Source organism: Toxotes jaculatrix, chromosome 19 (genome assembly GCF_017976425.1).
Source record: "Toxotes jaculatrix isolate fToxJac2 chromosome 19, fToxJac2.pri, whole genome shotgun sequence".
In the NCBI taxonomy this organism is placed as follows: Eukaryota; Metazoa; Chordata; class Actinopteri; family Toxotidae; genus Toxotes; species Toxotes jaculatrix.
The window spans coordinates 4,022,002-4,049,708 of NC_054412.1; the positions used below are offsets into that span (position 1 = coordinate 4,022,002).

At 42.5% G+C, this 27,707-nt stretch overlaps 1 protein-coding gene across 11 annotated transcripts; it reads right to left on the reverse strand.

The window, feature by feature from the left end:
• Window positions 1-185: 185 nt before the first annotated feature.
• On the reverse strand, window positions 186-27,649 carry dtnba (dystrobrevin, beta a). Of its 11 annotated transcripts, none has more exons than XR_005896493.1 (24): window positions 27,412-27,649; window positions 21,334-21,385; window positions 17,732-17,823; window positions 17,494-17,574; window positions 17,188-17,401; window positions 16,968-17,053; window positions 16,023-16,177; window positions 15,781-15,880; window positions 15,165-15,331; window positions 13,883-14,007; window positions 13,044-13,115; window positions 12,358-12,435; window positions 10,823-10,907; window positions 10,583-10,662; window positions 10,021-10,134; window positions 7,272-7,368; window positions 7,005-7,025; window positions 6,609-6,762; window positions 5,578-5,667; window positions 5,271-5,318; window positions 4,943-4,983; window positions 3,999-4,052; window positions 3,727-3,756; window positions 186-2,948 (listed from the first exon to the last, which is right to left on the reverse strand). XR_005896493.1 is itself a non-coding variant. In XM_041065163.1 (22 exons), the coding sequence occupies exons 3-21, from the start codon at window positions 17,820-17,822 to the stop codon at window positions 3,752-3,754; spliced, it is 1,863 nt and encodes a 620-aa protein (XP_040921097.1). In that variant the 5' UTR covers window position 17,823; window positions 21,334-21,385; window positions 27,412-27,649; the 3' UTR covers window positions 186-2,948; window positions 3,727-3,751. The 11 variants fall into 11 exon arrangements, 2 of the variants coding, with proteins under 2 accessions (XP_040921097.1, XP_040921096.1); XR_005896492.1 differs by having other exon boundaries at window positions 3,727-3,759; XR_005896495.1 differs by lacking the exon at window positions 4,943-4,983 and having other exon boundaries at window positions 3,998-4,052.
• Between the last annotated feature and the right edge of the window lie 58 nt (window positions 27,650-27,707).

Sequence of the window (27,707 nt, forward strand, 5' to 3'; positions counted from 1 at the left end):
ACGTTAGTTCAAGCATACTGTTGAGCTCATGGAAAAGCTATGACATAGCAGTGGAAAGTCGTGGAAACGTTATTGAATTATATATGACATACCCTTGTTTTTATGTTTCCTGATCCTCCGGACGTGGCCTTTTGAGCCCCTGAAGATCAAGCCCATCAGTGACAGAGATGGCAGACACTCGGCAGTTTGACGTTAAATATTATTTATTGCAGATGATCCACACTTTTCACTCACACCGTCAGCTCCAGCACGTTCAGAGCTGAATGTGTTTACAGTTTCATGTCAGGACGCGTCTGTCCTGTCAGTCTTGATATCTCTCACTCTCTCGCTCTGTCTTTCACACATACACGCTGAAACACGAGCTCATTCATTTATCAAATCATCCGTACAGTCAGTCAATCATCCAGCGGACTGAAAATGTGATCATTCCAGCCACAGGCAGTCAGTCAAAAAATTGGAGGGCTGGTGAAAGAGAGAAAAAAAAAAACAAAAACAAACCAACTCTCCAACTGAAAACTCATCCAGAACTGTACATTACAGCAAAGTACAGCTTCCTATAAGCACAAACCAAAACCTGAAAAGCTAAAAAAGTGTTGAAAACATGTTGATGATAAAAAAAAAAACAAACAAAAAAAATATCTCACAGCTGCTGAAAAATAAAACCAACCCGACCTGACACAAGCTCAGTGAGTCACTTTGGGTCATGTTAGATTTGCATAAAGATCTCGGCCTGAAGATTTTAACGGTGCTGGGTGTAATCCGACATCCACAGAAAACCTCAACTTCCACAATCAAATGGATTTTACGGGAAGCTTAAAAGGCAGCACAGAGAAGCAAAGTGTGAGAAGATCATTTGTGTTTAGAAAGCAAAAGTCACATTCAGTTTTTTCTTTTGTTTTTTTTTTTTTGCATAGGTGATGTGAACGGACAGAAAACTGCTGGTTGAATCGTCAGTTCGAAATAAGAGCAACTGCGATGAAAAAAAAATCTTTGGAAAAAAAGTTTTCAACTACAGCACTGAGATTTGTTCCTGGTTAAAGAAAGTGAAGCTTTTTGACTTTGCTGCAGCTCTGATTTGTCTCTGACTACTTTCTGGGCCACTGAGGCTCATGGGTATTGTGGTTTTTCAAGTCCTTATTTCTTATTATTCTTCATTAACGACTGAAAATGTGATTTTTCAGAAACAATATTAAAATCCGTACATCCGATGGTACTAACATAATGCTGTAATACGATTAAATTACCCAGGAGACTCCCATGTAGCTCTTGGGGAAACACAAAATCAAAGGATCAGTTCACACAAATTACACAACACACATTCAGAACAGTTTTCTTAGGAACTGTTTGTTCAGTAAAAAGTCAGGGGAAACTGTTCTGTGTGTTTTGTGGATTATCCAGAGTAACATGGACATTGTTTCTGTGAAGAAATGTTCTTCACGCTTTTGATTCCTAACTGGACGCAATTCTTCAATGTGTCAGTAAACAGGCTGAGCGACCTGGACCTATTTCTAGTAGCTGGATGCTAGCTAGGTTATAAGATACCTCTGTTACTCTGACGCTCGCTAGCTGTTTGTTAGGAGGAGGTGTTACAGTTGAGGCAAAAATCTTAAGAGACAAACATCTGTAACCTCTTACAAATAAACCCTAGACTATCTGGACGGTTTGATAACAGTAGCACAGCGGTTCCTAATCTGTATAACGCTTCAAAACGAAGCAAATGAGTCCCTGAATCACAGGTTATGGCCTTAAACAGAACTGACACAAAGACATAAATTAATGAAAATGTGAGTGTAAACAAATGTGGACCTGATTGTGTAGATAAATCAGAAAAAAAAAAAACTTTCCTTCAGTAATCGCACGATTTATCCTGGTACGCCCTGTTTGGAAAACACTAAACCAGAAAAAAAGAAGTGTAATCTTGTGTGAACTGACCCTTTAAAAGAAAACTTTTAAAATGGGGATAAAATTTACCCACTCCACCCACTTTGCTACTCTACTGCTACACCGACCCTGTTGAAGCAAATGGTTTTATATTCACTCACACACACACACACACACACACACACACACACACACACACACACACACACACACACAGAGTAATCAGATACCTCCTCTTTAACTGTAGTCCCACTGCAGTACCGGGAATCCACAGAGAGGCATGGACAACCTGAGCTGCTATCACACCAGCACCCATGGCACTAATCTCATCCAGGTTTCAGACACCTGGACCAGGACCAAGACTTCAACTGTTCGCTCTGCCTCGCCCCAGCCAGACAGGGTGCCTGGCTGGGGTGGATGCAGCAGGAAACATCCCATTAAAGCTTATCGTCTCAGCAGGGCCTGACCACACTCATGTACACAGAAACACTCAAACCGAATGAATAAATGCCAAAACTCAAATCAAAGCAATAAATAGTAAGCACACAGTGCCGAAACTTAAAAACGCAACATCTCCCCTCTCGTCTTTTCGACTTTCCTCTGTTCTTCCTCCACTTCTTCCCTCAAACACGGTTACATACTGTATCTCCATCCTGATCCTGAAACTTTCCTGCTTTTTTTCGAACCTTCACAAATTTCCTAAACACACCTTCCTGTCTCCTCGCAGAGTCTCTCTCACTTGCTCGACCCCTTCGCACTTCGCAAACGCAGAGCGCGCACACGCACACACGCTACAACACAAATCAGTAGGTTTCAGATTCCTCGTTCAGCTATGCGCGATCAAATCAAAACAAAAGTAAAACCACAGTGGCAAGACACACACACACAGAATCACAGCTATACATCAGTAGGGCCCCTGGGGCAGGGCGGTCATTTGGTGTCCAGCATCGTGATTGGTTGATTGGCAGTGGAGCTCTAATCCCCATTGGCTAACAATGAATATAAGTAGATACACTTCAGTCCCTGCAGGGTCGGTCTTCTTTGGCCGTGATGAAGCATCACTCTGCCTGAGGAGAGAGTGACAGATCAGTCACACCATCGATCACAAGCTAATTTTATTCTTTATATTCTGTTAAATGGATTTAAAGGAATAGTTCAACATTTTAGGGTGTCTGTATTTTATGTACAGATTAAACAAACGGTCGCAGGGCCAGGCTAGCTGTTTACCCCTGTTTACCCAAGTTTCTCTGCTAAGCTAAGCTAGTTGGCTGCTGGTTGTTGCTTCACATTTATTGTACGGACATTTTTTTCCATTGTTTTTAATCAGGTAATTTTGTGATTCAAATTCTGAATTTCTCATTTCAGGAAACTCATCTAGCTCCCGGCACAACTGTATCTGGTTGATGCTGCAACATCTAGTTTCCCACCGAACGTGAGCTCAAATAAAAACACCACAAAGTGCCTTCAAAGCTGACAAGGAGGAACCAAAAACAGGCCGTTCGGAGGCCTGTGCAAACACGTTCAAACACATAAACAAGTTGTTGCTTTGAGTCATCAAATCATTCACATAAAACATGAATGCAGCCTGTTTTTGTACTAAACCACAAATGTTTCTAAGAGTCTGTCTTTCTAACATTCGTATACATTTACAGACTGATTTATGATTAAATAATGAAAGGCTGAGTGGCAGCTTGTTTGTACCATACTGTGATTACACCGAGTGCTGAAAATTTGTCTTAACTGAGCAAAATACCGAGCAAACTAGCAAAGTAACGCTTTTGTTTTGTTGATTTTTTAAACTACTATAATGAAATAAAAAAGGTGGAATCACATGAGATGACTTACTGATTTTGTTTCTCCTCCGATCATTTCAACCTGCTGGAGAGAGAAAGAAAGTTTTGTTAGCAGCTATAGCAGAAGACAGTGCAGTATGAAGCTGAAACAAGTGCCACAGGTTTCTGCCAGAAACTGTAATAAGAACCAGACCAGTTCTTAGCATAGAAACATAAAACAAGACTGTACTTGGCAGGTGCTACGCAAATTAAGTAAATCCAGAGAAAAAACACTCTATTGTAGACAATCTAACAGTAATTTTTCTTCAAAATCTTAGACTTAACTGTTGGACATGCAGGCTGAACCCTGGCCTCCTGTCTGTCTGGCTGTTCAGGGGTCTGTGGGTTAGTACAGCAGGTTAGTATTCTAATGAGTATTTAGTCTGAGCCCGGGGAGCAGACCAGGAAGCGGTTTCCGCACTTCGTCTCTGCAGGGAGTCCTCTCGTAAAGAGGAGGGGCTCCATAAAGCACGGCTAATGAGATGGCACGTTAATGAAGCTTGCTATAGTAACGACGAGAGCTCCTGGAGAAGAAGCGGAGTTGCGTAGAGAGCGCGGACGTGGTCGCATAGAAGACACAGAAAGACGTGCAGGAAAGGTACAGCACGATGTGAGTCAGGGCGGCTTTTACATGTGAAAAAGAAAAATTAGACCCAGTTTCATTATCTCCACAAAAGAAACAATGAATATATACAAAAAAATATATTAATATGTTTAATTAAACTAGGATTTAAACGCAGGACTTTTATTTGTAATGGAGTATTTTTTCATCGTGATTTTGCTACTTCTACTTAAGTCAATTTGATCATGTCCTCGAGAGCTGAGAGACAACAACCGCTCAGCTGATGTGTGCATGACCAGATTAACTTCCTTAACCTTGGGCCACAACTGACCCTCACAATGACATGACGGTTTCAGGCAACCAAACATCAACCGGCACTCAAGAGCCGAAATGATTAGTCGATTAATCAATTAAACACAGTTTTACAACAAATGATCACACCGCAAACTAAAATAATGAAGATCTTCTAGAGCTAGATCTTCTGGATCTTCTAGATCTAAACTAGATTTTGACACTTGTAGCCGAGGGCTCTTCAAGTCCGGAAAAAATAGCCAAACCTTTTTCTGTCATGAGATCAAATCATTATTATTTTCCTTGAGTAACACAGTTACACTTGGTCATGCAAAATAGATTAACAATGGATTGATTTTGGTTTTTAAAAACTCACCAGGTCTTACCACCTTTTATGTGAACATTTTCAGAAAAACCCTATAAAAGGAAGCAGAGTCAATGGTGGACTGGGGTTTTGGTTGTTTTGGTTTTACAGGATAAAGGTAAAACCTAAAGACACTGATTATTAGCATCTGGCTACAGACATGTTAATTCAGCAACTTGGAAAGAAACTCATGTTAGTGAAACTCCAGTGCAACGGTAAAGCTTCATAGTGATTTTTAGTGCTTCTGCTTTATTTCTGCTTTAGGTAGGAAGTGGAGTTAGGAAAGAAAAGATATTAATTCAATGAGAAAATGAGACAGTCCTTGAAGAAACTAATGTACCTCTGTCCTTCCCGTTCAGCAATCTCTCCTCCTCCTCCCGACCATCATCTAGTGAGAAAGGAGAGGAAAGAGTAAAAAATGTGAATGCGTCAGACCCAAATGTCATTATCTTCTGTTTGGCTTCAAAATAAAACTTTGAAAAATGAACTTTTCTGTCTTTATTTTCATGCCCAAAACTGACGGATAGAATCAGGAAGCAAGTTATTTCTCACATCATTCGTAAAAAACAGACTGTCTAGAAGCTACAAAGATGCTCCAAGAACGTCAAAGGCAGTGTGCGTTTTCTTTTTGTTGTGTTTCTATGTACCAGAGTGGAGCTCTTTGACCAGCGAGGACACAGTGTTGGTGATGGAGTCGGCTGCTACCAGGAGGTCGTTCCTCAGGTTCCTTCTTGGACCTGAAGTGAGAGAGAGATGTGAAGAAAGAAAACAATAGTCATTAGCCAGAGTTACAGATCACAGCAGCACATATCCTACAGCTTAAAACAGTTTTTACTTTTAAATTTGATTTGACACCAATTTTCTGACAATGAGCCGAATGTGTTCTCTCGTTAAACAACATGTTTTATTGTGACACAGCATTTCCTGGACAATTGGGCCACTTGTTGAACTAACCGTTCTTGTCAACTGGTTCGTATTATGGTCTGAAGGTTTTACAGTGCACCGCGAACTGTTAATAAGTGAAACTAATATGAAACACTGGCTGACTGGAAACGACTGATTCAATAAATGCATGTGATAAACACAGCTGGGGATACACACAACAATCGTTTTACACATGAGCATTGAAATTACCAATATTTTTTTTTTAAGTGTTAGACCTTTTGCAAACAAAAGGTTTGCCAGTTTATTGACACCACCCAGCTAAAACTAATGCAGCTCAATACAAAGGGCCTGCACTAAATCCTAACCTTCATGGAGGTCATAATGCTCAGTGTTTTGTCGAAACAGTTTTAAAGAGGTGTTAGTCCGACAAGGAGATGCTCCTGTTATTTAGCCTCTCCTCACTGATATAAATGGGGTGGACCGAATAACAAACCCCTGACATGATTGTACATGAAAACTCAATAAATTTTACTCATCGTATTTCACCTCAGAGCTCTAAACTAAACTAAACCACTGTCTAACCAGCACAGAGTTAAAATGGCAGGATACCACACTACACAACTTCCACTGAACAACACCAGTATTTCATCTAATGAAACCCGTCAACGCTCAAAACTGACTTTCCTCAAAACAAAACATCAAATCTGTGTGTTACACAGCATATTTGAAGCAATTAAATCAGTATAAACAGGAATTTAAACCTACAATTACAGAAGTTTTATCCCACTCTTACCTTGAGCAAAGGCCTCTTGTACGTCGCCACCCACCCCTGCAAGGGAGTCTTGAGGAGGGTACATGTGAGCCTGGGGAGACACGGTACCTACAGAGCGCATGGTTGATGGACTTGGTCGGGAAGGAGAGGCGTGAGAAGAGCCAGCTGCCTGCGCCTGAGAGATGGATTTAACATGGTTGTTGCACATCACTGTCATCGTTTACGACCCACAGAAATCTTGTTATGTTTGCTTTTTCCACTGTAACTGCCAGCGGACATGATGCAGAAAAATGTCTGCCGACTTCTTCAAAAGGCCATTTACAGTCCAAAATATGGAGGACTTATTTTGAAATAGAACGTTAAAGGGGTAAATCACTCATTTCAACATGAGTCCAACATGAGGGGGGGTAAACTTACTGCCTGTCGCTGTTCCTCATCCTACAGGGCCACAACATGGACAGTTGGAAACAAACAGGGAGGAAAAGGATGGAAAAGAAGAGGTCAGACACAGTCAGAGCTAGAAGCAGAGGCAAAATGATAAAGGAGGAAGTAGCAGAGAGGAAAGCGAGGCTTGTCACCGCCAGAACAGAAAAAGAGAGGAGTGGGGGTAAAAAAAAAGGGGGAAACTTTGCCCTCTCCTGGTGACAATACACCATGCTGAACACAATCGTCTGTGTGTGTCACCTTGAGCAGCTTCATCAGTCCCTCCAGCTGTACCATCAGTTCCCTCCTGCTCTCTTGCAGCGACGACATCCTCTGCTCCAGCTCATCTTTCCTCTGTCTGCAACGCAACACACACACACACACACACACACACACACACACACACACACACACACACACACACACACACACACACACACACACACACACACACATACACACACACACACCAGCTTACCCTCCATTACTGTCACATTACAGAGTGTCAGGAGGCAGGAAATAAAACAACCCAAGCACAAAGACTCACTGAGGGTAGAAGCTGCAGTCAGCCTAAAGCAACTCACAGTCAGAAGGATACAGAAAAATCAGAGAGGGCAACAAGGAAAAGACAAGAGCTCTGAGATTAGACGTTCACTCATACAGGAAAATTTACGCTTAGCCACATATACAGGACTCATCTGCAGCCTGGGCTATTTTGGCTGGTGCAGTCTGGAATGAAATAATGTGAATGAAATAAAACTGTAAACCTGGAAAATCTCCTCTCTCCCTCCGACACTTATACAGACAGACATAAGAGTCCGATGTTACTCAAGTAGGTTTTTAAGCGCACCAGGATCTTCCTTAAAAGACTCTCAGGATATCGAACAGCAGAAGCCTTAAGGTGAGAGCTCTGCCGGAGGAAAAATGAAAACGTAAAGCGATTAGATGTAATCACAGATTGCTGGAGCTTAAAGGACAAGGGAACATTAGGTTAGAAATCCTTGACATCTCCCTGAGTGAGTGTTTGTGTTTGGGGCAGACCATAAAGCCTCCAAGACCTTGAGATCTTGAAAATGTAATCAGGAACGATACATATAAAACTGTCAGCTCCTCCCACCACACACTTAGCGCCGCTAAAATGCTCTACACCAGTGAGGCTTTCGAAGTATTTGAGGGATACAAACTAGATCCAGACAAAATCCAAATGATAAAGTCTCACTATTTACAACGAGATGACAGCAGAAACAAGATTTAAGAGTCAGCATATGTGACTAACATCATAGCAGAGCAACAAACATACAGGGGTGTTTACAATCCTCGTTTCCAAACAGTTTGTGATCTGGATGGGACTTAAAACCAAAAGCACAACTCTTCTCTTCCCTGCTCGGCTTTCCCTCAGATCCTACGATAAACGAGTAAATAAACAACTAAAACAAGAGTCTGAGTCACACAGTAAATCCAGATTTGACTCATTATGATCACAAAGTAAAGCTGCAAAGGGAGGAACTGACAGAGCGTTCCACCAATATCTGTATTATTTCAGGCTTTTCACAAGAGATGTCTTCTGCAGCCACTTAACTAACAAATACAGGGTGGAAACTTCACATTAACATCATGTAGGAAGGAGGGAATTGTGAGGTGCAAGAACTCATACAATAGGAGAACTCCAGATAGCACTATTGCTCATAATAACTGTAATTCACACATTAGGTGAGTTGGTCAGGGAGCTGAGAGTCGCCTGAATCCAAATGTCCAGACTTCACCGTACTTGCAGACCCTTCGGGTTCATTCCCAGGAAGTCTACAAGTGCTGAGTGCTGTTTAGATTCATCAAGACCACAAGGGGGACGCAAGCAGACTTTCAATGGACTTTCAGAGTCCAACTGGGGTGCAGACCTCACCAGACTTACACGTAATCCTCAGCCATATGGATGCAACGATGTAAAATACAGTATGATCTTTATGTTTGCAGACATTTGTTGTTTAAGTGTATGAACAAGTGTTTAAGTTTATTGATGTACTAAGGCTTGATGCTGCACATACAGAATATGAATAGTGTAGTTACCTTGAATTACAAGTAATAGCTAATGTGTCTCTGCGTTTAATTTATCCCCAAGTCAGATAATATTAAAGCTCTCAGAGAAATGTAAGTTTCTAAGGGCTGAGCAGTGTGGCCAAAACCTCACACCTCAGTATATATTAAATATTACAGTCAACTAAGTCACTAAAAATCACATGGTGCATATTGTGATTCGAAAAACTTAAAGCCACTATGTGTACAATTGCAAAATCTGCAAGTATGGCGCCCCCAAGTGGTAGTATCCAAGAAAATAAAAAATAAAATAAAATACAGTGGCACCATAATTGTCTCATTCTGTTTTCACAAAAACATAAATAATAATTATATAAAAAATAAGAATTTGAAAGATTCTAGGATTACATGAAAAAGATCGATATATAGTGACATTAAAAATCCCTCTATGTAGCACTTTAAAACACCAGTATCCCTACATGATTATTATAGTAATAGTTCAAACACACTATTGGTTACCATGAACAAACGAGACCATGGTGGATGACCTGCTAATAACTGTTCTATATCGAGAGCACATAAACACCGTCACTTCCAGCTCCTCTTCCCCTTCCTTAGAGTTCTGTTTTTACCAAAAACCATTAAACACGTTGAAGGTGATTTTTACTTTAGATTTTCACAAAATCCACCATCTGTCCCTGCCATCTGCCATAAAGCACTCTCCCTCTGTGCTACAAAGCAAATCAGCAGATTTCCCGCCATATCTGACGCTGTGGTACACAATGCAGCGCACGCGGCGCAGGAGCTGAAAAGCTTCGACCCTTCTGAAAATGACGTCCTGGCGTCGGTAATGATGCTCTCGTGTCGGACTCACAAGGTTCGAGTTTAAACAAATAATCTGCAAAATTAAAAGTTATTGCACGAATGTGTACAGCAAGTTTCATCCTAACACCTGGTCCTCGGCGGAGTCCGTGTTTACCTGAGCAGGCGAAGCTCAGCCAGCAGAGTTGGGTTGGTGCTGCCCTTCTCCGGGCTGGGCTGGCAGGCTGCGTCATGCTCTGTACGGAGACGTTTGATCTCTGCCAAGATCTCTCTGGGAAATGAAAAACATACTGTTCAGCTAAGGCCGGGAGAGCGTTGCATGGCTGAACAGACTGTGAGAAGACGGGGAGCAGACGCAGATATTTCTTCAGGCTTTTGCAGATTTTTGGGAGGAATGTAATAGTTGGATTTAGACAATATAAACCTGACAAGCTGCTGCATTTAGAAAACACAAACTAAATCATTCTGTCTGAACAGACCCAATCTGAAGACGTCCAGTGCAAAGAATTCACAGTATGAATGGGGCTCAACAAATAAAGAGTCTGATTAACTGGCTGATTGATTAGCTGCAGCTCTGGTGTATTTACTAGGCAGTATTAAAATGTTTACTTCAAAAATTTTACCATTCATAATCACAACTAGAAAGGTGCTTGAGTCAACCAAAAAAAAAATTAATTTAATTAAAATGAACAAGTCGTCTTCTGTTCGCACGTTTCTACCTGTTCTTGCACTCGAGCTGAGCGATTAGCTCCCTCTTCTGTTTGTTCACATCAAAGTTGATGCTCCGGTTAGGTATCACCTGAAACACACACACAACTAAGTTACTGGTGCTCGAAGATTTTCATTTAGAGAAGCTGTTTTGAGAGACCACCCTCCACCACTTTATGTGTCAGAGACCTGTGCACATGTATATTTGCAGTGTAACGGTGTTGGGGAAAAAACACGTGTGATCGACTCACTCCTGTGCTGTCGGTCTCTGCCAGTCGGGAGGTGTAGCGGGCGATCAGTTTGTGCTCCTCGTCCTGCCGACTGGGACTGTCCACGCTACGGACATACAGAGAGAGCAGGAAAATCAACTGACTGTCAGCAACACAGACCAATGATCACTTAAATGGCCAAAAGTCGATGTGGAATATTTTTTATTTTTTTTAAAAGGCAAATAAGATGGAAATTTCATATTTTAAATATTTTCAAAAGCTTGTCCCTGATCTCATTTGTACGTCATCTTATACCAAAGCACCTGCCAAATGTAAATGTAATGAAAAAGGTTCTTTAAAGAAGATTCAGTGAGTCAGTCACGCTCTATTTATTCAAGACATTTCACTGAGATCAAGATTTCTCTCTTTTGAGACCTCTCAAAAGGTCTCTTCAGAAACCTGAGAACAAATTACATCTGCACACGAAGTCACAAGACAGTTCATTCACTGAAAACAACCATCCCTCACACCCACACGCACACAGTCACACTACTCAAAACATATGACATTTCCTTGGCAAGATTATCTCTGGGGTTAAAATGTATGAGCAAAGGCTGTCAGCAAAAAAAAAAAAACACCACTGAGGGTTTAAAAATATAAGAGAAAATAAAAAGGAGGAGGCCATGATACATGTACAACACACATTAACTCTTTCTTTTATTTTGAAACTGTCATGTGTCCCCCGTGAGCCACTGTAGGTGCCTAGTGGAAGTCCACGCTGTTACTGGGCAACTGTTTCCAGCACATTCTGGTTTCTGATGAAAAAACAATCAAGTACACAGCCTGCAGCGGAGGAAAATGTCACGACTACGAGAGGGTGCCGACCCCACACAAACCACTGCCGGCAATAAAATAAAATAAAACACAACAGCCGATATGTGACCAACAATCAATGTCAGGGGAGAAAATACACCTCATTCTGTAGGGAAGCCACCAGTTCTTAGCACTAAGCAAAAAAAAATATTTGTAAACAGGGCTGTGGGGGGACATCAGGCAGAATCAGTGCTCCAGCTGACGCTGAACATGCAGCTAATTGACAGTTTTCTAATCAATGATGTTAGATTTAGGCAACGGAACTTTTTCATAGTTTCGGGATTAGTGAACTGGCACCTGACGACCAGAAACAGCGCTGGCGAATTTCTGCCAACTCGCTTAAGTTAAGCCAAGTGAAAGCTGGGCACAGCGATGATGTTAAAGTGGAATTTTGGATGTACTGTAACTTTTACACATGACTGGCTATTGAGGGTAAACGTCGCCTGGAACAGCAGCTTTTAACCCCTGGACAAACGAGGAGAGAGCAGACGCCGCAACCTGCAAACCAACAGCTTTCAGAGCTCTGTTACTGATTTAGATTTCAGTTTTCACTTGCTCTTTGCACGTCAGTACAACAAAGATTTAATTTAACTTGCACTGACTCAGTTGAGGCCTAACTGTGTTGCACCTTGCTCTCCTCCTTCACACCCTCCCTGATTCCCTTACGTAACCACCCCCCGCTGTGTCCCCGGCTCCTCTCTCACCGTGGGCTGCTCTGGAGGCGATTCACATACGCAGCGATCAGAGCGTGTTCCTCGTTCATACGCTGAGCCGCTGCCAAACTGCACGACAGAGAAACAGGCAGGAAATAAGCGGCGAGCATAATGGACAGCAATTATGATTCCATGTCACCCATTTTCAGGAAGCACTGCAGCTTTATTTCACACTGACAGGCATTTTTTTTTCATGGATGTGTGTAATCGTCAATACACATCCGTTCTGCACATACAAGCTGTAAATTTATGTTTTTCAGAGCTTATATTTTAATATGTTATATATCTAATCCAGGCTGACATCTTCCAAAAATGCAGATTAACTCTCTGTTGTTCTGTTGGTCTGAAACAAAAGCACTGGGGGGATTTTCAACCTCTTTTTTACTAAAATCACAATCACAAAACATATTTCGGACTTTCATGAATGACACTTCAGGCCTTGTAATGCATTCAAAGGCCTTTTGTTGAGCAAAGTGAAATCAGTGCTTTTTCAGATTGTTCAAGACCTGCACATACCACACACTAGTTGAGGCATTAGACACCCACCCTGTTTATGATGACTCAAAAGATCATCACCCATGGCCTCGAGCAGAGAACTGCAAAACTTCTACTCAGACAGAAAAAGCACTAAACTTTTTTTTTTTTTTTTTTTTACTGTTCTTCATGTCGGTCTTTACCTCTTGGAGGACTCAGGTGCTGGTGAGGACAGCAACATGGCCTCACTGGTGTTCCCAATAGGTCGAGTGGGGCTGCACAAACACAAACACACAATGCATCAGACATATTTTATCAACAACACAAAGTGTCAACATTAAGTCATTAAAACACAAAGGCCTTCCTATCAAAAAACACACATTCTTACACTCACACTCACATACCCACACACACACACACACACTCTCATGTGCTTTTGAGTGCATTCATGCAATAGTGAATTGTACTGAGTCTGAGCAAACACAGAGAGGCCAAAGATCACCAGAGGGAAAGAAAGAAAAAGAAAGAGAGAGGGAGCGAACACAGATCCAGAGGGAACTGAAACAAAAGAGAAATCCAGAAAGAATGAAGTTTGAAAGAAGAATTAATCAGAAGCAGCTCTGTTAGCATACTCACATCTGTGCTAAGTGCAGTCTCTGTGTGCTGGCCTAAGTCTAGTCAGTGCTTGCAGGTCTGTAATGATTCAGTGCGCCAATGTTTGGAAAATCAAACAGTGTGGGTCCACCACAAGGGGCGGAGCTACCTTAGCGGCAGGCTGAAGAGGTGGGACTTTTACTTTATACATGTTATCTGACCTTTCTGTGTACATGAAACTGTGCTGGTGAGGGCCATAAAGTCGGCCAAGAGTCTGCAGTGTTTCGTGTTTTCACTGGGTTTTTATTTTGTGTTGACAACACAGCTACTGCAAAGCCCTTCAACCATGCCAGTGCCTAACTAAACACTCACTATGCACTGCACTGCACTGCATGAACTTACTGACATTTACATCACGCATCGGCGTGTTAGCGCTGTGAGGTCTTACACTATGTTGGCGAGGTTAAGCGTCCTCTCAGGCTCCTCTGGATACATTGGGTGGGGGGGCTCCCTGGACGACACGCAGCCCAGAGTCCTGCTCAGGGCTCGGCCAAGCTTCGTCGCCGGCGACTTCTACACAAACACACAAAGACACACGCACGCACCTCAGGTCAACGTTCACAGACCGTGTGACATTTACAGCAGCAATGTTAGCTGCGTTTAAGACCAAGATTGTGTCATCTTACAATGTGGGTGAGGTTAGCGAGGTTAGGTGGGCGTCTTAGGTCTGATTATTGTCTGATTATAGATGAGTCTGATCTTACTACACACTATTTTTTCTGAAATGTTTCTCTAGAGAAAATCATTAAAGATATGCTTGTGATTTATTGCGCTGAAAATGTAAAACAAAGATTTGGCTTAATGGCTAAAAATAAAAATAGCTGACTTACAACTGAATTCTTGCTGTACATTTTGTAGTGTCTGGATAAATTAATTTTTGTTTTGTCACGCTTCAACAGATTATCCAGTGTAAACTATTTAAGACCAACAGATTTAAAATTTACTGTAGGCTCTGGCATCAGCTTCGCTTCAGCGAGGCAGAGGAAAATGGGGTTTCTTGGGCGCAACATTAAAAATTAGTGCTGGTAAACTGAGAATAAACTTCAGCCCAGAAGAGAATCCTGTTGGAAATGATATGCAAAGTCTTCAGAGGATTACTAGGAAGAGTTGTCTGTGATGATGAGATTTTGCTGGACAGGCTGGAGCTGCACTAGTGAGGAGATTTGTTCCTGAAACTGAAACATTAATAAGACAAATTATTCCAAGCCTCAGTGATGAATAATTCAACTACTGTGTTCCCATCTATTAATACATAATTTCTACACTGAAAACATTTTCCCCCTCAGGCTGCAGCAGGGTTTTTTGACATATCATGGTAGTTTTATGGCACTGTGTCATTTCCATTCAGACTTTTGAATTCAGTACAAGCAGGAATGGAACCAAGAACATTTACCCAAGTACTTAAGTTATTATTAGTTACTTTACAGATTCAGACTCAGACTCTTCCATACAAACATACATACAAACTGCCCAATAAAAGATTAATCAACCAGTCGATTAACAGGAAATTCTTTTCTGATAATTCTTATAAATCATTTTTCAGGCAAAATTCCGCGTTTCAAATTTTAATTTATTTTTAATCATTGTGATGTTTGGTTGGGTTCACACACACACACACACACAGGTAGTGCCCCCTGGTGTGACCAATGAGTAATGACACGGTGACTCACCCAGGACGAGTGCTCCTTCATCTGATGCTGGCTGCTGTGTGAGCCGCTGGTGTTGCCGCGCCAGAAGCAGTTCTGACACAGCTGGTAACCACGGCAACGGAGGCAGCGATAGCGGAAGCCCGTCATGCCGTTGCCACGACAGTAGGAGCATGACACGGGGTGATAGACTGAGGGAAAAGGCAGAATCTGTTAGCGATCAGCCTTGAAAGACACACGAGCTTCACAGGAACACGTCGCTTGGGCCTGAAACTTACTGACACTGAGCCAATGCTCAGTTAAAGATAATGGAAAACTGATCATGATGTATCAGCCTATATTGATTCTTTATTCTTAAAGCTCTATTCTTAAAAGTCTCAAACTTGTTTATTAGGATTGTGATAAAAATATGGAACAGTAAAGTTTATTACCAAAGTTAGTTTCTGATATGTTGCAGTGGTAAAATCCCAACTGTAGATACTTTAAAGTTTAATGGAAATTAAATGATATTAAAAATAACTACATATGTAAAAATGCAACCAATACATTTATTGCAGTGCAAGTAAACTTCAGCCATTAAAACTGGTTTATACAGTATGTGTGTGTCTGTGTGTGTCTGTGCATGTGTGTGTGTGTGTACCATGCTCCACATTGGCCAGACGATGTATGAGAGGCAACCAGACGAGACACTGAGGAGGGTTGGCTGTGATGTCCAGGAACATGTTGAGCATCACTCTCTTCTACACAACAACAACAAATGCAACAGACAAAACACTTGAGAACCGAACAGTGATCCAGGTAATGAAAACAAATTTTTACTACGAACTACAAACTACTAAGTAAATCATTATATTACCCGACAGCTGAGGTGTGTGACCGTACCTGTTGTGGGAAGCATGAGCGCGCTAACGTGTGTGTGTAGCCGAAGGACGGTCCTTCATGTACGGTGGTGGGCAACTTGAGGGCCTCCCTCAGAAAACTGTCAAACTTGGACAGCACCAACACACCGTTGGAGTCAGATACCTGAGAAAACACATCTGCACACACACACACACATGCTGTTAGGAATGCTACATGCTACATTAACTTACATCCATCCTCACTATAGCCATAACCACTGAAAACAGTCTTCATACTGACATGTAATTATGCAGAATTTATCTTTTTGTAATGTGACTATGTCAACTGATTTTTGTCCCCACAACAGGTTTAATACAACAGCAGCTGAATCAACACGAGCAAACAGCAGCACTGACGTATGTTTTCCACAAGGTGGCACATATGTAACATGTATACATCAAGAGTATATACATGCTGAATTTCAGGCTGACAGATTTAAAGAACTTTGCAAATGAAGTTATTTGACATAAATGCTGCTGAAAATACAGAAGAAGAGCTCACACTCTGAAATCAGTGAAAATTGTAAAAGCTAAATGTTTATTTGAAACCACCAACAGAAAGAACAGAAAAGTAAAGCGCTTTGCTGGAATTATGGAAAAGCTATTTCAGATATCAGAGCTGAACATGCGGTAGTGATGATATTAAAGATAATATATATTAAAAAGATCTGTGATTTTATTTTCAGCTTTACCTTGTTGTAAATTTTCTTTTCACTTTGTTTATTTGTGAAAATGTTCATACACAGCAACGAGTTTCTGGTTTTGGGATGTGTCCCTGTTTTTTTTTTTGTTTTTTTTTCCAATCAAAGTCCACTTGTGAAATCAACAACATGTTTGTGCCAGTTTTGAGGAGACATTCTGGGAAATGTGAGAAAGTTGATCTGTAACAGATTCTGCGTCACGCGTGATGTTATCGCGTGGTACTCACAGCGGAGTTTATCTACCAGTTTCCCTCCACACAGCATGGCCAGCATCGCCTTCACAGACAGCACCGTCAGCCGGCTGTCTGGTTCACTGGAAAACACCCAAAAACATGTTCGTACATGTCACCCTGACCCTTACATTCAACCCAGTGTGAAAAATACAGGTTTATAATACATGTTTATAGAAAACAATAGAATACAGTGACTTCTCTGTACTGCAGTTACCTCTCAATGGCAGCCAATATGAATTCAACTAACAGGACAGTGCTCTCTTGGGGGTTGATGGTGTGTGTGGTGGGCAGGCGCTTGCTGAGCTGGTTGAACAGGGAGGACACCAGGTTTTCCAGTCTGGTCACAGAGATGATGGCGTTCAGCTCGACGGCGTTCAGCCCGGCGTCCCGCACCGCCTCGATTACGTTGTATATGTCGATCAGATGCACTAGAATGACAGAAGCGGAGTCAGTGAAATCTGCACACATGCTGATTTTAAAAATCTATTTCAGAAACTAGAGGAAGGCAGCGCTGACTCACAGTTGCATCTTTTCTGTATAAATCTGAGCTTGCAGGCTGTTCGATATGTAGAAAGACAAATGGCATCAAAGTTCTGCTCCCCTGTGAAGAAACGACGACATTTAGAAGGAAAAAATCTCATGTGACATAAGCAAAGATCCAAGGACAAAGATCGCTGCAGGGCTGAAAAGGCAAAATCCACCCTGGGCGCCATGCAGAGGCCAGGTAAGGTTTACACTGAGGTTCAAAGGTCACTCACCAAGCTCCACGAAGATCTGCCTTCCTTCTGCTCCTGCTGTCACCGGATCTCTCCTCCCTCTGTCTCTTTGACCCCCCTCCTCCATCACCATCCTGCACAAAACACGGCACAGCATGAAAAACGCTCAGCACCTGAGTTTCAATCCAAGTGTTTAAAAAAATCTAAACATCTTGAGACAGTTGTAATGTTTGACGGAGGTGGAGAAGATGCTTTGCCTTGTTGGTACAATAAACAGCGTCGTCCTGCAACCGCTAGTCTAATGATCAGTTCAGTTTGCTGCAGATCAAACTGGTGCCTGGATACTCTGAATTGTAGAAGTAACATTTTAGAAAGTAACTTAAAATTCAGATAAACCTTCGACAGGAGTCTCACGGATGGAAAATACAAACCGTGTAAGCGTAACTTTTTATTTTTACACACAGGTTTACTGTAGGCATAGCGACACACCCACGCCCGCACACATAAACTCGAGGCTGGGTCAGAGAGAGTCAGATTCAGGGCCACCAGAGGATGAGTTGAGCGCTTGGTAAATAAACACATTAATGAGAGCAGCTGATGAAATCTGATCTGTAGGTTGGCATTTAGACAACTTAACAAGGGCACGGGGAAAAGAAAGAGAGGGTGGGGGGGAGGGGGGGGGGGGGGGCAGGGTGGTGGTGGTGGTGGTGGTGAAGAAAAAGAAGAAAGAAAAAGAAAGGAGGAAAGAAAGTTAGCTGTCAACCACCGCTGTCAGGTGACACAGAAAACACCAGAGGATTTCGGTCGCCATGGTAACAGTTATACTACACCACAAAACTGAAACACACTCACACACGCACGTATGCACAAATATTTGCATTCCTTGTATAAATGTGGTGACAAGCCAACCCCCAACACACACACACACACACACACACACACGTGCGCGCACACACACACACACACTCGCGCGCACACACACATTCCAGAGAGGATTTGAAAGCTTCCCAGGAGACTTCATGCTTCATCCAGACAAAAGGACTCCTCTTTTCAGTCACTTTCACACACTCCACTCTGAAACACACACACACACACACACACACACACACACACACACACACACACACACACACACACACACACACTCACATTACCCTTCATCTTTATACAGCTGTTCCATTTCTCATTCACAGACACGCTCCAGAGGCTGCTGATACCAGTTAGTCAAGTGTAAAGCTGCACTTGACAAGAGTCATGTCGAGGACACCGCTTCTTCAACGTGTCCTTGAGTAAGACACGATTACAGATGCACATTAGACAGCCATGTCCAGAGGACATCTAGAGTTACTCGACCGTCATGTCCATCTGGACGACTCATTTGGCAAAAAAACGCAGATGAAAATATCAAACATATTTTTGCCTCTAACTGAATTCGGACTTGTTCAGCACTCTGATTGGGCAAATGCTTTCTAACACTGTCACTACAGGGAAGAGAGAGTTATTATTTACTTATTTTAACATTCACTGGTGGTTTGATCCCCAGCTCCACCTGTTCTTATGTCAAAATGTCCCCAGGCGCTCCTGAGGGTCAGGTCAGTACCTTGCATGGTGGCTCGCAGCCACTGATGTGTGTGTGAAATGAGAGGCATGCTGTAAAGTGTTTTGGATGAAAGCACCGCACAAATGCAACCAATTGTGTTTTGCAGATAACCTTTAGGGCTGCTTCGCTTAATCTTCAGATTATTTTCTCCTTTAATCGATGAAGCATTTAGTCTGCAAAATGTCAGGAAACGGTGAGGAATGTCCACAAGGAGGTGTTTTATCCAACCAACAGTCCATGTTAGAAAAACAGCAAATCCTCACTTTTCAGAAGCTGCAACCATGACATTTTTGGCATTTTTTTTTCTTGAAAAATAACAAGAACTTGAAAAGATGATGGGCATTACTATTATTATAACAGTACTGGGAAATGAAAGTGGTCCTGGTCCAGACTTTATTCGATGGGGATGCATCTTATTCAACTATTTCCACAACCTGCTTGTCTGAGATCTGTTGCTGTTGGCTCCCCTTTGTACGCATCCAGGAACATTTGCATAAAGATAAAACTTTCATGCTGCGCCGCTACAGAATGTTTTTTGCTTCTCTGAATCTCTGCTGCTGGGAACCTTCGTGCGTATTGACTCTCAGAGGACAAAGACTGGCATCCTGCCTCTTTGTATCTCTGTGTTTCTGAGTGCGCCTGCAAACTGGGACGTGCTGACCCTCTCATAGCAGAGGAAACAACAAGGAAAGGCAAGTTTACCTCTACGGCACCTTTCAACAGCAAGGTAGCTCAAAGTGCTTTCTGCATTAAAGCGTATTTGAAAAGAAATGCAAGACACTGTAAAAAAAGACACATTTAAATATGATAAAGTAAAAAAAAAAAAAATAAAGCAGATAAATACGGAGAATAAAAATTACAGTTCACTGCAAACAAGACTTCCCAGAACAAGATTTTCCAACTCTCTAAAAATAAAGTGACACATCTTTAGTGTTTGCCCGGCACTGTCCCCAGCTGATAAAAAAAAAGTAAACTTATTTTCTTTCTAGTGTAAAGTCAGATTAAAACATCAATGAAGCGGCTCTATGCCAGAAAAGCAAATAAGTGTTTTCCCCCTAAAAAAAGAAAAAGACAGCTGAGCGTGTGGAGTCAGAGAAAAAGTTGCTGCTGGAGTTTTATTAATTTTATGAAGAGCTGTTTAGAGTGGATGTCACACGAGCCAAAAAAAAAAAAAAAAGACATATGAATGTTTCCAAAAGTCTCACTTGCTCATCAGTTACAACTCTGGACTCCCACGGTGAGTAAATTGTTATTTCCAGCCTGGCCTTGGTGATAACTACACCCTGTCTGTCTGTGTGTGTCTGTCTGTCTGCATATAGCTGACATGGAGGAACATTTGGCGTGTGAGGTTTGCTTCTTATTTTAACTCTGAAAGCTTTAAGCCGCCGTAGATATAATTACTCTTCCCGCAATTACCCCCAACTGTGTCAGAGGGGCAGGAACAGCATGGCTGCCGTTTTTTCCCCCCCAGTCACTGCGTGGAAGCACAAAGGCAGGTCACCGCAAATTCTTTTTCTGAAAAACGACGTCCAAATCGAACAGACTCTCACTCAGGTACACCTGACACAGCAAAGCATAGGCTGAGTTACATACTGTAGGATGATGACGGCAGTGGGTGAATGGACAGGCATCACTAACAATTATTTTCATCCATCTTAATCTGATGATTAGTTTTGTATGAACTCTGATAGTTCAGGGATCATCTGCTGGTTAACGTCTTTTCTTTAGGGCCACGGAAAGTACAAATCGTAGCAGAGAGGTATCTGCAGCAGGCGGGCTGCTTTTCTGTGTTTGTGTGGGCGTTGCTGCACGCTGCCGTTGCACCATGGTGTTTTATTATGGCTGACATTTGCTGAGCTTTATGGAAACAAACACACAAACAACACACACACTGCTCTGAACACACACACACACACACTCTTCCACTACCTTCTGGCATAACATACAGTGTAGTTTAGAAAACACAGTTGAATTGCTAGTTGCACTAAATGCACTGTGTTGGTGTTTTGTGTGTGAGTGTGAGTGTGTGTGTGTGTGGTCATACCTCTCTGCGTCAGGGGGGTCACACAGGACAGAGGAGCCTCAATAAAGGACGTCTAGCGGAGAGACACAGAGAGAAGAGAAAGGCAATTTGAAAAGTCTTTTCAGTCTGAAGACAATAACGTGAAAGAACACACACTCTAATACAGACACACACTGAACACAACCGGTGAGATACACAATCCAACATCTCTGTACAGTAGTTAGACTGCTGCACGCTCAGTCATGACAGTTGGCTCTGATTTAAAGATGTTTATTGGTAGTATTTTATATCAGCTATCAGAAACACAACTCTAGAGCATCAGATCTGCAGTAACTTTATATCACGCAGCTGCTCTGCACAGAATATGTGGATCATGTAAGGTCATTCAAACCTTAAATTAAATTAATACCATGTTCTTATTATTATTCTAATATGTACTTTATATATTTGACAAATAACGGCGAGAAAAATAACGACACACGTTCCTTCACTCCTTCACAGCGCTGGCGACAAATATTAGGAGAGACGGCGAATGCTGAACGGCCTAACAAAACATAACAAATATAATGATTTTACACGCTGACACTGTCATTAAGTTCTGTCCAACAAGCTCTGGTGACAGCAGAGTCAGCAGATCCTCCCACAATAAAAGATCTTCCACAAATACAGTCTAACTCAAACCTCATGGACACTACAACCACAAAACATTTCTGCACGTTGGGGGAAACTGAATTCATGCAGAAAGTTTAGACAATGAACATTAATGCACAGAAAACCTAAAGAGCATTTAGTCAGATGTGAAATAAGGCCACCCTGAATCTCCAGGGGGCTACATCCTGTCACCAGGTGTCACGAACAAGACAGACACATGTCGCTCAGAGCCTTCACTAAAGTAAAAGTAGTAATTTTACAGTGTAGAGATACTGTGATACAAGTAAAAGTCATGCATTCAAAACTGTAATTAGGAATAAAAGTATTTCACAATATACTCAAAGGTACTCATCGTGTAGACTGGCCCATTTCACAGAAATGTTTATTATGTTACACAGGAAATAAAAATTCTGATGCAACAAACTTCAAAAACACAAAGCTCTGTGAAAAACAAACAGTAAAATTTTTTTAAAATGCACTGTTCTCTATCTTGATTCAGCGCCAGACATGTTGACATGTGAGCTACAAGAATACGAAGTTCCTGTTTTGCATCCTGTCGTCAACCTCAAATGCCACAGGTGATTTCAATCATGACACTGAAAACTGTCAATCTGTACCGAACTTAAGACAACTTTAATACCAAGACGCGTCGTATTTAAAACTGGCATCCAACAAGTTTATTATTAAACATCTTGTCTTGCTTTGTTTGATCAACAGACCAAAATCCAAAAAGACATGAAGTCTAACATCATCAGTGACAAAGAAAAGCGTCAAGTCTTCACATTTAAAAAGCTAAATTTTGGCATCTGTACAGTGTGTGTGTGTGTGTGTGTAAAAGAGAGGGTGGGGATGTGGGGATGGGCGGGGTCGCATCAGTGCAGACCACCCAGCCAGTGCACCTGTGGTTAAACAGCCACACACACACTCTACAGAATCTCTCTAGAACAGTGGTTACACTTGTGAAGCCCCAACACCTGAGCAAGGCAAATGGTCCTGAAAGCAAACACACACATTCTCCTCCTCTCTCCTGAAAACATCACTCTCTCTCTCTCTCTCTTTCTCACACACGGACACACACAAACACACACCTGTTCGCAGGAATCAGTCGCTCTCGGTCTGAAACACGCGCTGCAGGTTTGGATTTGTAGCCAAAAGAAGAACCAAACAGAAATGACCGATACGGGCCTCACCGCCGCGCTGTGAGGAGAAGAAGACGACACTGATACAGGAACAGGCGTCAGGCAGGCGAGGGGGTACTAAAGAGGGGTAAGAGGGTGTTTACCACCACACACTCACCATGCACGCCACATGACTACATTACCACTTGCAGCTGCTCTATATTCTCACAGTCTGTCCTGACAGGACCTGACCAGTGTGTGTGTGTGTGTGTGTGTGTGTGTGTTATACATGATATATATACAGTACACAACTTTAGCCACAGACTTTGCTCGAATACCTATGAGCTCCATTTATCCTCTGAACGACTTTACGGTAACACACGAAACAGATGAGGCTCGTTGGCCAGACCCACAAATCCCTCCGCAAAGCTCTGCAGCCACTTTCTAATTTAATTTTTAAAAAGCCGAGGTTTCAGGAAATTGAAAAATTTGAGCGTTTGTGCATTTCGTACAGCTGACTGTATTACCGGTGGTTTGGCCGCGTCTCAAAGCTCTTCGAGCGTTTTAGACACAGCGGAGGACAAATAAACTGTCATTTGGTGTTTAACAAAAGGCTGGAAAATTTTTTTAGGATAAATGTTGTTTCTCTCCTGAAAATCAAATGTGGCCCAGTGAGGGGCAGTGACAGCGGCGAGCGTGTGAATGAACTGGCTGATACCACGCTGGCTGATTAATGGAGGTCTTTAACCCGAACTGATTCCAATATGCTGCTGAAAGAATGTACACGTCTTAGAACAGTAGGAGTATTTGTTGTAGTTGTAATGTCAGTCTGTTTGTCAGTGTGTGCCCATTACCACACAGAGCTTTGCGTGACGGCAGGGCTGTAACCAGCACTAATTTTCAAAACGCGTAGTTTGCAGCTGATCCCTGACAAAAAAAAAAAAACATACACAGATATTTAAAACCATAAAATCTCTTTCAACACGAGCCTTTCTTAGAGCCTCTTTACCACAGAGAAACACTTGCAACTGTGCCGCCTACAAGCAGGTTGAACCAAAAGCAAAACTCTCTCCCTCTGCTTTTCCAATCCCTCACTCCTGACCTTTGATCCCTGATGCCGCCACAGAGACAACCCGGCTGACCCGGCGCGACCCCCGGGGGCTGTCACCGGGCAGGTAAAAACAGAAGCAACGCATATACTGTTACACATTTAAGGTGGACGGCTAGAGTGCCAGGGCTGCTTGGAGAACTGGTTCAGAAGTTATAGCATGTTCTGAGGTGGTGACACGGCGGAGCCTTTTGTGGAGGTCTTCAAAATAAGACACAGAGCCAAGCCTGAACTGACAGACCAAGAACTGGACTCAAGTCTGTGATTTTGAGTCATCCTGTTGGGAAAACATTAAAAAAAGTTTAGCTTTCCCAAGTTGTTTTCAGGAGTCACTTAGACATTTAGAAGTGATTTTGCACCTGATAAACCTTCAAACCCACAGACCTATTATCCCACCTGGATCATATTTCATAGTCTCACTGATACCTGAAGCAACTTGCCTCCACCAACACAGTCCAGTGCTTTGTTTTACGGTAACACACTGCTGTTTTCCTTCTGAATGCTGTAGAAACTTATCACAGACTTATTAAGATTTGTTATCAGACTCATCTCCATTTACAGTTACACAAGTCCTTGACCTGTTGATTGCAACCAAATAAAGTTTAGAAGTCAAACCTGGACTGGTGACCTGGTTTTCTGCTGATGGGGGTGGTGCACTCACAGTACAGTGGTCACGCCGGTAGCAATGACAGACGCAGGCAGAGAAGGAGAGAAATAAAGCAGGAGCAGATATGAAGAAGAGACGCAAAGAGACATCAAGATGTACGAGGAAGCCGGAAGGAAGGAGAGAGACAGCAACTGAGATGGTGAGAGCGACAGGAAGAGAGTGAAAGAGAAAAACAAAGTGTAACAGATAGGAAGTGAAAGTCGTGTCTGCTGCCTTGAAGAAGAGTGCAGAAGCGTCCGGTCACTCGACATTGAACCTGCGTCCTGAAACACCTGAATGAGCCACTGGCAAGTTCACATGAAAGATTTCAGGAGTTGAAAGACACAGATCCCCAAATTCAATTCAGTGTCTAATCACAACAATCTTCTATATCAGCGTGACATCTGTAAACCTAAAACTACAAACCCTGGCCGATTTCTTTGCCACATTATTCTTGTGAAGCAGGGACCCAGCAGCAATAATCCAAGTATTCGTACTGGATTCCCGCAGATTTAGTCCTCCAGCTCTACAGCAGTGAATGAGTCAATGAACAGATGGACTTATGGGGCAGCAGAGTATCAGTGACCTTGGTAAACCACTGCAGGCATTCAAAACAAGCTGCTGTACAAACGGAGTAAAGAGAAAAACCGGTGGTTCTCTGCTCAGAGTTAACTTTCCTGTCATTACTCCGTATTCTACTGCAATTAACTCAGTAAACAAGTGGAGAACTCTGAGGTCACCAAGTGTTGGAGGGCCATCCAACTGATCCTGCATGCAAAATGAGGAATACTTAAATTTCACTATAATTTCATTCCCGAGAAATTACACCAACTAAAGGCCGGATAGGAATGAGTGCGTCTAATCATAGGTTTCACCCTCGCCGCTATTATCTCCCCACCCACAGCAGAGACAGTAACACAATTCAGCGCTGCTGTAAATCAACAACCACTAAAATATTTCCATACGGAGGCACTGAGATGTAGTGTTACGAAGCAGGGGCCGGTGGAGAAACCTCTGCAGGTATATTCGGATGAAACGCTAAGCTGTGTTTCATACCTGGTTATCATGTGCAAGGAGGGCGCATGCCAGGAAAAGTGGGCTGGTTAATTACTGCTTCCCCTCTCATTTTGCCCCGTTAAAGATGTAAACAAATCGCCCACGGCTCAATTAAAGTACACAGCATGCAGCCATCAGGGAAAAAGTAGTGGCCTTTAGGGGACAGCTCATCAGTTACTGTGATCTCTCTCTCTCTCTCTCTCTCTCTTTCTGTCATCCCTCTCTTTTTAGCTTCCTCCACAGGGAGCAACAGTTTGGAAAAGTCTGAAACCTGCCTCGGTACACAATTTTTAAAAAAATCCACAAAGTGTGTTTTTGCTCCAGGATGTGGATTTTTACACTCTCCTCTGTTTCTCTCACGGTTTCTACTCGTACGGTTTGTTGATTACGTTGACCATCATTTGAATGTTTGAGTTTTACTTTTAACAAAAAGCTACTTGGTCGATGGTCTGTGTACTTTTTAAATGTTAAAAGTTTCTGAAACTACTACTAATCTACTTGTATACACCGCACCCCTGGATATTTACAGTTTTTCCTACAGTTTCCTGCAACTTTCCCACAAAAATTGTCTTCCAGAACCGCTTAGTCTTACGAGGACAACAGGCAGAGCTGATCCTTTTTATAAACCGCTTCAGTTTCTGCACCTATATATGCTTTAACACACTTTAGGGCGAGGGGTTGGGGAGGTGGGGCTGTCATATGCTGCTTGAGCCCCAAAAATGCTTAGGCCTTCTCCAGTAACAGCTTTCGGCAGCCCGGGGTGTGATAAATCATTCCATCTGACCCCACAGGTCAAATGTAATGATCAATCAGTTTGCTGACGATAATACAGAATATTATGAAATAATTTATTAGCCCTGACACTGTCATCCTTATTCTGACCCTCTTCCTACTTCCCACTCAGCTTGTTGCATTGCAGCTGCCCACACATGCACAAGTCACTAAAGCTTAATCAAATCCTGAACAAGCAGTGTGCCGAATTTCACAATGGACACTCGCGATTTCCAGAAACTATTAAAAATGCGTTGCACAACGTCTGAATGTTTGGCGACAAGCCAGGGAACGTAAAATTGCCATATTTTTGAATGGAACATCGTTCCTCCCACAGAAGAGTGCAGCAGTCAAACACCAATAGTAGTTTTGATTTGAAAAGTGGGCATGACTTATGACTCAAGACTGGGAGGGACAACGCATTAGGCACTTTTAAGTACAGTATTTCGACGGTCCCTCTCTGGACACTTTGGGTTTCCATAAATTTCAAAAAGACTGAGTCAAAGCTCCTTCTTTCTAAGCTCTGCCTCCTTCGGGGAAGCTGTGTGACATCTCAGCGGCCATATTGCAGAAAAGTTTAACTCCCTGTTCACCTTGTTCCCCCGAATGAATGTGTACTTGAAATCTCTCAGGCTCAAACTCGGGAACACCGTTTACAACGAAAGCTGCCCTCACAAGCGACCGCAACTTCCACTTAAACTAATATTTTAACGTTATAAGTCCGCGTACGCGAGACCGGGTCTACTCACCGGGACTGTTTTCGGCAGGTATTCGTGGCCAAAACACCAACATCAACACTGAAACGTGCGGCACTGACTTTAGCTGTTTCTTCTCTCTTGAAATATCCGCTTCCTCTTTTCCACCGTGGCCTCCCCTTTGGTTTAAATAATATCCTCCCCCGGTCCCGTTATTTATTCCCGTAGAGAACCATGTTTCGCACCCTCCACTGCCGCCGCCGCCGCCGCCGCTCCTCCTGCTGCTGTTGTACCGGTTTGCTGCCGTGATGAGGTGAACTATTTTTGAAAGAAGTCAGTCGCCTCCTCGG